The 12890-nt window shown below is 40.4% G+C and overlaps 1 protein-coding gene across 7 annotated transcripts in view; it reads right to left on the bottom strand.

Annotated features, from left to right (window-relative positions):
- Positions 1-7911: 7911 nt before the first annotated feature.
- Positions 7912-12890, bottom strand: part of GK (glycerol kinase) — a 77126-nt gene continuing 72147 nt past the window's right edge. For 4 of the 7 annotated variants that reach the window (XM_027054691.2, XM_027054692.2, XM_027054693.2 and 1 more), the window contains 2 exons: positions 10819-10905; positions 7912-9051 (listed from right to left, as the gene is read on the bottom strand). In XM_027054691.2, coding sequence (XP_026910492.1) covers positions 9041-9051; positions 10819-10905 — 98 coding nt within the window. In that variant the 3' untranslated portion in view covers positions 7912-9040. The remainder of the gene's footprint in view (positions 9052-10818; positions 10906-12890) is intronic. The other 3 variants (XM_027054694.2, XM_053202216.1, XM_053202215.1) reach the window with 2 other exon arrangements.

Raw genomic sequence — 12890 nt, 5'->3', positions numbered from 1 at the left:
ATTTTATATAAAAAGAATTCAGTTTAAAATATATACTTTCTTCGGTGCGCCTGGCTAGCTCAGTTGGTGGAACACGTGAGTCTTGATCTCAGGGTTGTGAGTTTGAGCCTCACATTGAGCGCAGACAGGACTTAAATAAATAAAATTTAAAACAAAAACAAATACGCTTCACTCAAAAGATGCCAAAGAATTAGGATGTTAAAATTGTTGGCTCAATAACTGTTTTGTGATTAAAGGACTTTAATCCTATTTGCAGCTGATTAACATTGATACGAATCTAGAGCGTGGTTGGTTTTTCAAAGTAAACCCTTTAGTCTCATGCAACTGTGGAAAGGTTTTTTGTTTTTTGGGGTTTTTTTTGCTACAAAATATGCTATAAATTCGATTTTTCACCATTTTCTAAATTAGTCAAGTTTTATTTTAGTTGGATGCTAAAGTGCTTATGGTGCTTAGTGCTTATGGTGTTAGAACAAATGATCTAAATGTGAATGGGTTGCAGTGATAAAGAATATTTTTTTTTTTAATTTTTTTTCAACGTTTATTTATTTTTGGGACAAAGAGAGACAGAGCATGAACGGGGGAGGGGCAGAGAGAGAGGGAGACACAGAATCGGAAACAGGCTCCAGGCTCCGAGCCATCAGCCCAGAGCCTGACGCGGGGCTCGAACTCCCGGACCGCGAGATCGTGACCTGGCTGAAGTCGGACGCTTAACCGACTGCGCCACCCAGGCGCCCCGAGATACTCCAGTTTTTAAATAATTGATACATGTTAAACCATAGATTGCGAAGGGAATTATAAATCTAACTTTACGATGACCTGAAAAGACTAAGCAAAATCAAAGCTGCAGGAAGTATACATGAATTGACTTCGTTTAAGCCTTTGGTTTCTGTGATCCCCGCACGAAAGCATCACGGACATCTCCCGTGGTCCCAGTGCTGTCATTTAACTAGGATTCCGAGCCGTCAGTAGTACCCCAGCCAACTTGTGCAGTACACATTACAGCTGACGGGAAAGAGGCCGGAGAAGACAGAAAAGCCTGACTGTGGAGAGCAGCGCCACCTAGGGGTTAAATTTGTTCCTAACAAGAAACAGCCCAGCTTTCCCATAGATGACCAGGCCACCGGATGCGGTTCCGCATGGCTTTTAGCAACCTGATTAGAGGGTGAGACTACAAGTCATGCACTTGGAAAAGACAGGGGAAGCTTGTATGCTACACGTGGCTTCATAAACTGTGACTGGATGTATGAGACGTTTCAGGAGAGATGTCCATGTTATAATCCCTTCATGTTGGCATTAGGGTGTCTAAAATAGAACTCAGTAAAAAAACCATTATGTTTGACATCCTGTCTTCTGTGATCAGGTGAAAGAAATCTATGTGGACACTTGTAGCTTCACCAATTCTTCTTCCAGTCGTGGGAAACAAATCTTTCGTTTGGCTCAACCAAAGAACCTGCATGTGAAGAGAGGATTTTCTTTCCTTGGTTTTGAAAGGCAACCTTCGGGGCGCCTGGGTGGCGCAGTCGGTTGAGCGTCTGACTTCAGCCAGGTCACCATCTCGCGGTCCGGGAGTTCGAGCCCCGCGTCGGGCTCTGGGCTGACGGCTCAGAGCCTGGAGCCTGTTTCCGATTCTGTGTCTCCCTCTCTCTCTGACCCTCCCCCGTTCATGCTCTGTCTCTCTCTGTCCCAAAAATAAAAAAAAAAAAAAAAAAAGAAAGGCAACCTTCTTCCTGGGACGCCCGTGCAGTTGCCAGGGAGGGCAGTTCAATTAGCCAGCTTGCATTAATGGACACGGAGGGATGGGCTTAGACACATACAATTAGGAGGGCAATACGCCTTAAAATATTTCAAGCACACAGAAGAGTCCAGAGTAAACACATGTGTCCGAAGTGGCAGAGCTTAAGATTTTGCTATATCAGCTTTAGCTCTCTTAGGTTTTCAAGGAAACACAACTTTGCAGGTTCCCTGATTCCACGGTCTCCCTTCCAGAAGTATTTACCATCCCTACGCAAGTTTTAGATTTCTCTGGTTCACCTGTATGTGTCCATACACACGACACCTGTTGTTCCGTGCGTCAACATTTTTACGTAAAGTTTATGAACATTCAAGATCTATGAACACATTCCCTGAAAGTTTGGGAAAAAAAATAAAAATAACCAGAGGCATCATTTCAGGATTACGGATTATTTTCTACTCTTCTTTCTAATCTATTTTCCAATTTTTCTAAGAGCAGTATTATTTTCAAAAACCTAGTTGATCCAAAAAAAAAAAAAAAAAAAAGCACAGGAATGCTCAGAGTTTTTTTGTTTGGTTTTGGTTTTAAGTGTTTTTTTTTTTTTTTTCCTAGAGAGAGAGAGACAAAGAGAGAGAGTGAGCAAGCACAGGGAGAGGACCAGCGGGAGAGAATCCCAAGCAGACTCCACACTCAGCACTGAGCACGACCTGGGGCTCGATCCCACAGCCCTAGGAACTCAGCCTAAGCCGAAGTCAGAGTCACATGCTTGACCAACTGAGCCACCCAGGCATCTGTTTCTTCTCTCTCTCTTTTTTTTTTAAAGCAAGCAGTAGGCTCAACTTGGAGCTTGAACTTGGGACCCCGGAATCAAGTCACACGCTCTACTGACTGAATCAGCCGGGTGCCCCAAGGAATGGTTTTACAAGGAGCTCCCTGGGGGGTGCCTGGCTGGCTTAGTGCAGCATACGACTTTTGATCTCGGGGTCGTAGAGTTTATTTAAAAAAAAAAAAAAAAAGAGCTCTCTAGGCAGAGAAACCATTTAGACTGTAACCTGGCAAATATTCACTGTCCTTTGAATTAGATTTATATTTAATTGAATAGGTAGATTACAAACAGACCTACTGTTTCTTCCTATAATGTCTCGAGTAAAGAAAAATGTGGTGGTAAAACCACGGGACCCCTGGGAAGGTGAATGGAAGGCCAGATCTTTTGTTTCATCGTAAAGTTTTATGTATTAGTAACTAAAGAATTTTCCTTATTTCCAGTATTAGATGCCTGAGAAAGTAAATGAAAGTGGAACAAAAAGGAATTAAATTTATTAACCTCCATTTTTTCAAGGAGCCTTCCTTCCGAGGGCTCCTTTTAGAGATTATAAACTCACGTGCCATCAGGGACTGGTCGTATGCCGATTTATTTAACATAAATGCAAATGAAAAACAATTCTGCTGTTTTAAACAAGCCTGCGGGCTGAATTTGGCCTGTGGGTCACTAACTTATGCCATAAATACACCCCTTTAAAGTGTAAATTCAGTGATTTTTAGTATATTCACAAAATTGTGCAATCATCACCACAGTCTAATTCCAGAACATTTTCATCACCCCCCCAAAAAAACCCGTTCCCATTAGCAGTTAATTCACATTTTCCCTCCTTCCAGACTCTGGCAACTACTAACCCACTTTCTCTCTACGGAATGGTCTTTTCTGGACATTTCATATAAATGGAATCATACAATATGTGCCTTTTTTTAATGTTTACTTTTTTTAACGTTTATTTATTTTTGAGACTGAGAGAGACAGAGCATGAACAGGGGAGGGGCAGAGAGAGAGGGAGACACAGAATCTGAAACAGGCTCCAGGTTCCGAGCTGTCAGCACAGAGCCCGACGCGGGGCTCGAACCCACAGACCATGAGATCATGACCTGAGCCGAAGTCGGACGCTTAGCCGACTGAGCCACCCAGGCGCCCCATTTAATGTTTACTTTTGACACAGAGAGCGCACGCAAGCTGGGGAGGGACAGAGAATCTAAAGCAGGCCCTGTGCTGACAGCATTGAGCCCGGACGTGGGGCTCAACATCGCAAACTGCACGATCGTGACCTGAGCCGGTCAGACGCTCAACCAACTGAGCCACTGAGGTGCCCCCACACGTGGCTTTTAAAGTTTCTTTCCCTTTGCATAGTTTTCAAGGTTCTTCCGTCTTACAAAATGAATGTATCAGTGCTTTATTCATGTTTATAGCTGACTAATATTCCACTTGATGGATAGACCACCTTTTGTTGAGTGGATATACCACTCATCAACAGACGTTTGAATTGTTTCCTCTTTTTGGCTACTATGAATAGTACTGCCACAAACATTCATGTACAAGGACCTCTGAATTTAAGCTAAAAATTTTCGATTTATCAACAGTTAATACATGAGCTCGGTTCCAAACTACACATATGAACAATCATATATATTTAAACTAGGTTAATTGCTCTCACACACACCCCGAAAAGTTGTTTTCTCACCCTTGTCGCTCACCTGACCAGTTATCACTGCTTTCTTTCCCAGTAAGTGAACACTATCAAAGGCTTCTTAGTTGTTCTTGCAGCATGGGCAAACCTCCGAGTTTTGTTTTGTTTTTTTAGTAGAAAGAGAACACGCCTAGGTACTCGTCTTTTCACTCTTCCTGGATAGCTTGCCATGTTTCTACCTTGTCATTCTTTTGTCATTGTTTTGGTGACAAATGAAGGAACTGGATACTTATGAAATCTACCTGTAAACTAGTTAGACAATAAGGAAGCAATGAGAAAAATACCAGGTTTCATAATGAGGAATTGAAAAAGCTACTTAAGTGTAATACTGAACAAGAAAGGAAAAAGGCCTGAGGCTACTTTTTAAAAACGAAGTATTTGGGGGGTGCCTGGCTGGCTCAGTCGGTACAGTGTGAGACTCTTGATGTTGGGGTTGTGAGTTTGAAACCCATGTGGCACGTAGAGGTTCCTTAAACAATTTAGAGAGAAAAAGAATAAAAATATCTTCATGCTGTCGGCTATTATGCTGTTAGATAGAACTAGTTACCTGAACTAGGATGAAAACTGGCAAATAAAGATATCCGTCTAGTTGAGCAGCTCGTTCTTTTTTTTAAAGATTTTATTTTTTAAGTAATCTCTATACCTAACATGGGGCTCGAACTCACAACCCTAAGATCAAGAGTCACGTGGTCCACTGACAGACGCAGCCAGGTGCCCCAAAAGTCACTCAGGTTTCTATTATATGACCTTATGAAAGTTGTTCGGTTGCAAAAAACAATGGATCAAGTAGACTTCGTTATTTAAATATTTTTATATAAAATAAGCTATAAAACTTCAGCTAAAAATAATTTTTGGAACCCTTGCACATGGGTGGTAGCAATGTAAAATGGTGCCTCCGCTAAAAAAAAAAACAGTAGGGAGGGGCGCCCGGGTGGTTCAGTCGGTTGACTTCGGCTCAGGTCATGATCTCACGGTCTGTGAGTTCGAGCCCCGCGTTGGGCTCTGGGCTGACAGCTCGGAGCCTGGAGCCTGCTTCGGATTCTGGGTCTCCCTCTCTCTCTGCCCCTCCCCTGTTCACGCTCTGTCTCTCTCTGTCTCTCAATAATAAATAAACATTTAAAAAAAAACAGTAGGGAGAGTCTTAAAAAAAATTAAAAATAGAATTACCACATGATCCAGCAATCCCACTTCTGGATATTCATACAAAAGAATGGAAATCAGCATCTCGAAGGAATATCTACACCCCCACATTGACTGCAGCAAGAGTCACAACAACCAAGATAAGGAAACGACCCAAAAGTCCACGGACACATGAATGGACAGAGAAAAACGTGGTACATACATACAATGAAATATTATGTAGCCTCAAAAAAGAAGGAAATCCTACCATCTGCAACATCATTGGACCTGGAAGACACTGTGCGAAGTGAAATAACGCCAGAAATAGAGAGACACAGACTATGTGATCTCACTTACATGTGGAATCTAAAAAGGAAAGAAAAACATCGAACTCGTAGTAACAGAGAAGGAGCTGGTGGTTACCAGGGGATGAGGAAAGGGGGAGCTGCTGTTCAGTAGGTAAGAAGTTACACTTACACAAGAAGAGTAAGCTCGGGGGCGCCCGGGTGGCTCTGTCGGTTAAGCGTCCGATTCTTGGTTTCAGCTCAGGTCACTATCTTGTGGTTCGTGAGTTCAAGCCCCGCATCCGGCTCCATGCTGATAGTGTGGAGCCTGCGTGGGAGTCCCTCTCTCTCCCTCCCCCGCTCGTGCTCTCTCTCAAAATAAATAAATAAATAGATAAACTTAAAAAAAATTTTTTTTTTTTTTTGCAGGAAGAGTAAGTTCAAGGGATCTGCTGTATAACGTCTATACAGGTAACAACGCAGTACCGTGCACTTAATACGTTGTTAAGAGGGTAGATCTCCTGTTAAGCATTCTTACCACACACACACAAAGCAGAGGGAAACAAGGAAACTTCTGGAGGAGGTGGTTATGTTTATTCCCACGATTGTGGTGGTGGTATCGGGGGTGTTTGCACGCATCCAAACCCGTCCAACTGTATACATTAGAGATGTGCGGTTTTCTGTGTGTCAATTACACCTCATTAGAGCCGGCAACACATTTTTTGTACTTCCGTTTACTATTGGGTAGACACCGTGAGTTAAATACTACCTACCCCACTGTCAATGCTGCTGGTTTCTGTGCTGTGACACCTCTGGCTTGTCGGTTTGTCACAAGTAGCTATCACTCCTCATTCCCACATGAGAGAAAACACTCAGAAACCCAAGAACCGAGCTTGGGCACCGCAAAAGAGACACTAAGACTTCTAAGATGGCGTTATAGAAGCACAGGTGTATGACTTGTCCTCCTGATTAACCAGAGAACAGAAGACTGGGGCACTGGCTGTCAGGCTGAGAGAACAAGGACATACTGGACGCTAACGGCCAACCCAGGTAGAGAGAAGAGAATGAATGAAGCTGGCAGAAAGGCATGGTGAGCCGTGTGAGACCCTACTGATGACTGCTGACCTCACCGGGTATTTTCTGGATGCTGACGTGGAACAGGGAGGTCTTTTCCCATACGATGATTAAGGTGCCCTTCATTCCAGAAACTACTTTGTAGGCTCTTGGTTCATTCTTCAGAGTGTGCCTTTTCAAGGGCTAAGAGTGGAGTTGCGGGTTTCCTGAGACATCTTTCTCGATTTAACTCTGATCTAAGTTCTAGTCTATAAATGAGAGATGCAAGTAAGAATGAGGGGTCAATTTATTTTAAGTCAATTTACCATTCAATATCAATGTGCACACCTTCAAACATTTCTAAATACTGCCATTTCTAGAAAATTAACGTCATCTTAAAATTATTTGAACAGCGATTTAACAATTATGTACAATTAACTCAACCTACTTTTGTAGAAACAGAATTATGTGTAAAAGTGCCCTCACCACCCAGTAATGATTTCACAGTACCTTTCCATAACACTTTGTCACGAGAGCGGCGGCTGCATTAATGGAATCCAAGTGGACTCCCTAATTTAGCAACGGCGCAATCAGGACCGCAAATGCAAGCGACCATTCATTCCAAACAACACCTGCTATGCTAATATATACATATTTGCCCATTTTCGGCACTGGGTGAGGACAATAATTAGGAGGCAGTCATTTTCTTATTGGTGGTAAGCAGAAATTACTTTTACGATTTAAAAAATTGACATCAAGAGGCTAGATTATGTTGGCTTTGATAACATGTAACACTACGTATTTTAAGAAGTTCTTGGTTTCATTGGCAGCCGTTTCTAATTGCAAACCTTACTTCAGTTGTGATGGGACAGGAAGTGGAGATATCTCCCCGGGATCTCAAATAGAAATTATGATTGCTTACCAGCAATGAATAACATATTTGGATAGAAAGAGATCCTTGGCTTTATTCCTAAAGTTTTTTTCTACTTACGTGTTTAGCCTTTTTTCATATCCCCTCAAAAGAATCCCAAATATGTCTAAAACTATGTCAAAGGAAAGTAACTTTATATGGACTAGAGCTTGTGTTGGAAAACAAGGTTTACCATAGCATTCCATAGCTTTTCTCTTTTTTCCTTTTTAAGGAACATATCCAGCCAAAACAATGAAATAAAAAGGTAAGGTAGAAGAAATATGGGTGAAGTCATAATAAAGTACATTTTCTTTTATTGACATAGAACATATACTTAAACTTTAAATGCTGGCTCTTTAAGAAAAAGTTTCTCCTGGTAAATATGCATAACTGTTGCCCAAAAATGTACACAGTGTTTTCCCCAAAATATTTATACATATAGTGGTCCACTTAAGACCAGTCCCATTATACCGTACTGGATACAATGTGCTCTTCATTTATAAATGGGCTACCCTCTGTATATAAAATATAAAGGCATGTATGTTATACATACAAAGTAAGAAATATAAAAAGGAGATGGAAAGAAAAAAAAGTGTTCTTCCCTATAAGATCCAGACAGAAATTCAGTGTAATTAGTGAGATCGTGTAAAATGTACTCTTAATTTATAAATGGGCTACTCTCAGTATATAAAATAGACAGGCATGTATGTTATACATATAAAGTAAGAAATATAAAAAGGAGAGATGAAAAAAGAAAGAAAAAAGGGTCCTTCCCTGTAAGATCCAGACAGCAATTCAGTGAATTAGCAAGACCACGTAAAATATCTGAAGAGTTTCAGCTTTGGCCAATACCTTTCCGAAAAATATCTAAGCTATGAGAGCACTAAGTTTCCATTTCAAGAATTTAGCAGAGGTTTCCAGTTAAACATTCAGTGAAGATGCTGTGGTCTCCTTAATGTGCAGAAAAGAGGCCTTTGAGGGTCTGTCAAACAGAAACAAACAAAAAGCCACTCATTTGTAGCTGGTTAGTTATCACCTCTGAATCAAGTGTGTGTAGTGCAGAGAATCAAATCCCAGACCATCAGCGTTTGAATATGTTTGATGAAAGATTCCAATGAAGGGTCTGAATTCTTCCTAGATCTCAGAGGGAATGGGGCAGGACGTGATGGCAATCCCCAATCCACCCCAAAGGTGGCTGGTCCAATCTTAACTCTTGAAGTTAAAAAACACACCAAATGTTTCTATAGCATTCTTTCTGCTGCATTTTCTTTATTTCAAGCCACAGGTCTACTTGGAGGGTCATGCAGCAAGTGGCTTATAAATAAAATCAGAGTCTATGAATAGTGTCATCACATTAAGAGACAATTGTTGGATTCTCTCATTAGGCAAAGAGCTCGCATCTTTGGAATCCATGAGTTGGTATTATTTATGGGATACCTAAAACGGGGGACAAAAACCACATATATCAATAACAACATACATGCAGTTCAAGAATTAAGGCAATGAAGACTATTTAATCATTTCTGGAGCTACCAATTCCACATGATTTCTAACTACTGCTTCAGAGTTAAAAGGTAACAAATATAAACTAGGCCAATTCCAAAATCAGCAAATATTAACACCATTGCTAACTGTTTACCAAGGCAAACAATCCCCAGTGTTCTCAAACCTCAGCATATGTTACCAAGAAAGAACCTACAGGTGGTAACCTTATCTCTTTGGAAGCCTAAGAATTCCGCAAGTAACGTACCCCCTAACTTACAGATAGGCTATATGTCTCAATTTTCAGGGAGAGCAGGCATTTTTGTTCCTGTCACGGTACCAACAGGCAAACAGGAGAAACAAACAAACAAAAAAATCAGTGAAAACATTCGGTTGCAATATTTTTCTCCCTTTTCCAAACCACCCAGAAAAACTGAGGATAATGAAACAATAATAGAGCCTTTCCTAAAATAGCATGTCAGTTTCTTTATAAATCTAAATTATAGTTCCAGGGAATAGGTAGACTTTTCCACCAAACATTCACAAGAAGCAGAAAGAAAAATGGACACCTGCTAATTCCGTAAAGGCTTAAGTATACAGAAGCCCTTTGTAAGGTATAAAGCACTAATACCAGTATGAGGCATTGTTTTTATGAAAGCAAAAGATTTGAACAAATTTATCCTGAGTAGGAAAAATATGGAAAAAAGGTAATCTAGTTTAAAGTTCTCATGCAAGTAACCCGTATTTTTATCATTAACAGGTAACCTCGTGTTCTGCTGATGTCACTAATTTTCATTCCATATTTGTATACAGCTCTAAACTGAGGCTGCCCAGTGGAGTTAAGGCTTGTCAGATTTCTACAATCTGGATATTCCCTCCATATCAGTTAACTTTACATTTTGTACGTGAAACCCAGGCCACCATCTAATTCGGAGAAATCATTCAAGTCTTTCCCTAATTATGAAACTTTAAGAAACATTTCACTTTCTTGGTAACATATGGAGGAAGTCATTGCCGTCTAAGCCCTTCCAAAAAGGATTATTAAATTCAACTTAACACAGGTTATGCAATGTATTTTACAACATGCTGAGCAACTGTACATTTCTAAGAATATTCAGAAGTTAATGTGCAAAAAATAATTCGGCTTTAATTTCAACTCCAATTTCTTTTAGCAATAATTTTTAAAACTGCAGTTCACAAAATACAGTCTTGCAACTACAATAAAAGTCACTATCAGGTTTCCCCAGTTCTAGAGTTTTCCGGAGACTCTGCTCAGACATACTCTGGATGAAACTCTTACCAGAACTGAAATATTAAGACTCGCAGAGCAAACTTTTTGAAGCGTGACCAACTTCTGGACGTTTGAAAGCCAATGTAATGAAACGTCAGAAGTATACTTAAATGGTCATCTGTCACTCTGGAAAGTCCTTCCATTTAAGCATTCATAAGACTACTTTCACGTTGGCTTTACTGCTGCAGCTGCCAGCAGAAAGTACCCCCCAAAGAAATTGCCGTTTACTGCACATAAAAGAATGAAGCAGAGTCGCAGACCTCAATTCTGACTGCCTCAAGGATTAAGTGGTCTAACTAATTAGACCTTTCGTGGATTTTCCAGGTTCCTATGCATAGGGACAATGAAAAACACTGAACATTTTCTGCTGAGTTATACACAAATACATTAGCACTAGCTAATAAAATTGTCTAATTTAAAGAGTAACTGACCTGAGATGTACCTTGCTCCGATTAACATTACCATGCTACTCACTATAAAAAAGCCCAAGGGTAGACTACAGAAGATACTAGGGTCACCTGTGGTCATCCAAGTAGAAGGGGATTCCAGTCAAGCAAACCAAAAGAGAGACACATAATTACAATATTTGTGTTAAGAATCACATGACAGCAAAACAAAATAAGTTATAAAAATAGTATATTCGTAAAAGCTAGCAAAGAGTTATTACTTTAAATCAAAAATATAATCAATATCGAAGGCTTATGATAGTTAACAAACAATACAGAGAGCATGCCGCAAGTAGCCAAGAACATAATACATATAGACCCGCATAAGCCTTCTACTGGCAAAGCAAAAGAGAGGTGATGGAGAGAGAGCTTTTTGGGAGGCTGTTGATTTTGGCTTTCTTGACTCTTCCCCCGGAGATACTAAATGTGCAATCCAATTCCCCCAAGGTTCAAATTACAGATCCTTTAGCTATCAGAAAAGAGTTATAGTGCTCTGCTGAAAATGAACTTCGAACCTTACTTTATGCTAAAATATTCGTTTTGGTTTCTTTTTTCTCTTAATTTAATTTATTTTTCATTTAAATCCAAGTTAGGTAGCATATGGTGTAGTAATGATTTCAGGAGTAGGACTTAGTGCTTTTGTTTTCTTTTATACATGGAACTTTCTGTGTGTAAGGAAATATACCTGACAATATTACTGTAATTATACACTAAATTGTATGAGCCAATCAATCAACGTATTGATCTAGCTTTTTATAATAAACTCTACACCCAACACGGGGCTCAATCTATCTGTTTATTCATAGTAAAAACTCTACACCCAACATGGGGCACAAACTCATGATCCCAAGATCAAGAGTCACAAGCTCCACCGGCTGAGCCAGCTGGGTGCCCTGTGATTTTACATTTAAAAAAAAAACTGCCGGGGCGCCTGGGGGGCTCAGTCGGTTAAGCGTCCAGCTCTGGGTTTTGGTTCGAGTCATGATCTTGCAGTTTCGTGAGTTGGAGCCCCACACCGGGCTGTGTGCTGATGGTGCGGAGCCTGCTTGGGATTCTCTCTCTCCCTCCCACTCTTTTTTTTTTTTTTTTTTTGATTAAAAAAATTTTTTTTGACGTTTATTTATTTTTGAGAGACAGAGATAGAACACGAGTGGGGAAGGAGCAGAGAGAGAATGAGACACAGAATCCGAAGCAGGCTCCAGGCTCTGAGCTGTCAGCAGAGAGCCCGACGCGGGGCTCGAACGCAGGAACCGTGAGATCGTGACCTGAGCCGAAGTCGGACGCTTAACCCGACTGAGCCACCCAGGCACCCCTCCCTCCCTCTTTCTGCCCCTCCCCTACTCACACTGTTTCTGTGTCTCTCAAAATAAATAAATGAATAAAATTAAAACATTTAAAAAAATATATAAAAAATAAATAAATTAAAAAAACTCCCTGTGGATGCCTGGGTGGCTCAGTAGGTTAAGCATCTGACTCTTGATTTTGGATCAGATCATGGTCTCCTGGTTCATGGGATCCAGCTGTGTCTGGCTTTGCACTGACAGCACAGAGACTGCTTGGGATTCTCCCTCCCTCCCTCTGTCTCTGTCTCTGTCTCTCTCTCTCCCTCCCTCTGCCCTTCCCCTACATTCGTGCATGCTCTCTCAAATAAATAAACTTAAAAAAAAAATAAAAAAATTGCCTGAGAATATGGTTGTTTTGATATTTCCTAACCTGAATTCTGTCAAAATCCCTTCCATTAAAGAATATTCTTTATACACATATGCTTTTCTTGAATTTAAAAATTATGTTTCTGTAATATTTAATGCCCTTTATAAAAGAAGCCTATTCAAAATTAACCTCCAAATGTTAAGGATATACAACCACTGGATTGTCATTTCTTTGCCTTTTTGGGAGAGGATTTTTTCCCCTTGCCTTGTATTTCTCTCCTTAGAAGGTAGACTAAAGAGGGATATAAACCATTCTTCTTCATTTTACCATTGCTTATGTTATTTTCCAGATAAAAACAAGGTTTCTTTTTGTTTCCACATTTGTGGAGGCCACATTTTAACCTGATT

Source organism: Acinonyx jubatus, chromosome X, assembly GCF_027475565.1.
Source record: "Acinonyx jubatus isolate Ajub_Pintada_27869175 chromosome X, VMU_Ajub_asm_v1.0, whole genome shotgun sequence".
In the NCBI taxonomy this organism is placed as follows: Eukaryota; Metazoa; Chordata; class Mammalia; order Carnivora; family Felidae; genus Acinonyx; species Acinonyx jubatus.
The sequence above is the reverse complement of the archived record's forward strand: the minus strand, read 5'-3'. Positions and strand labels throughout refer to the sequence as shown.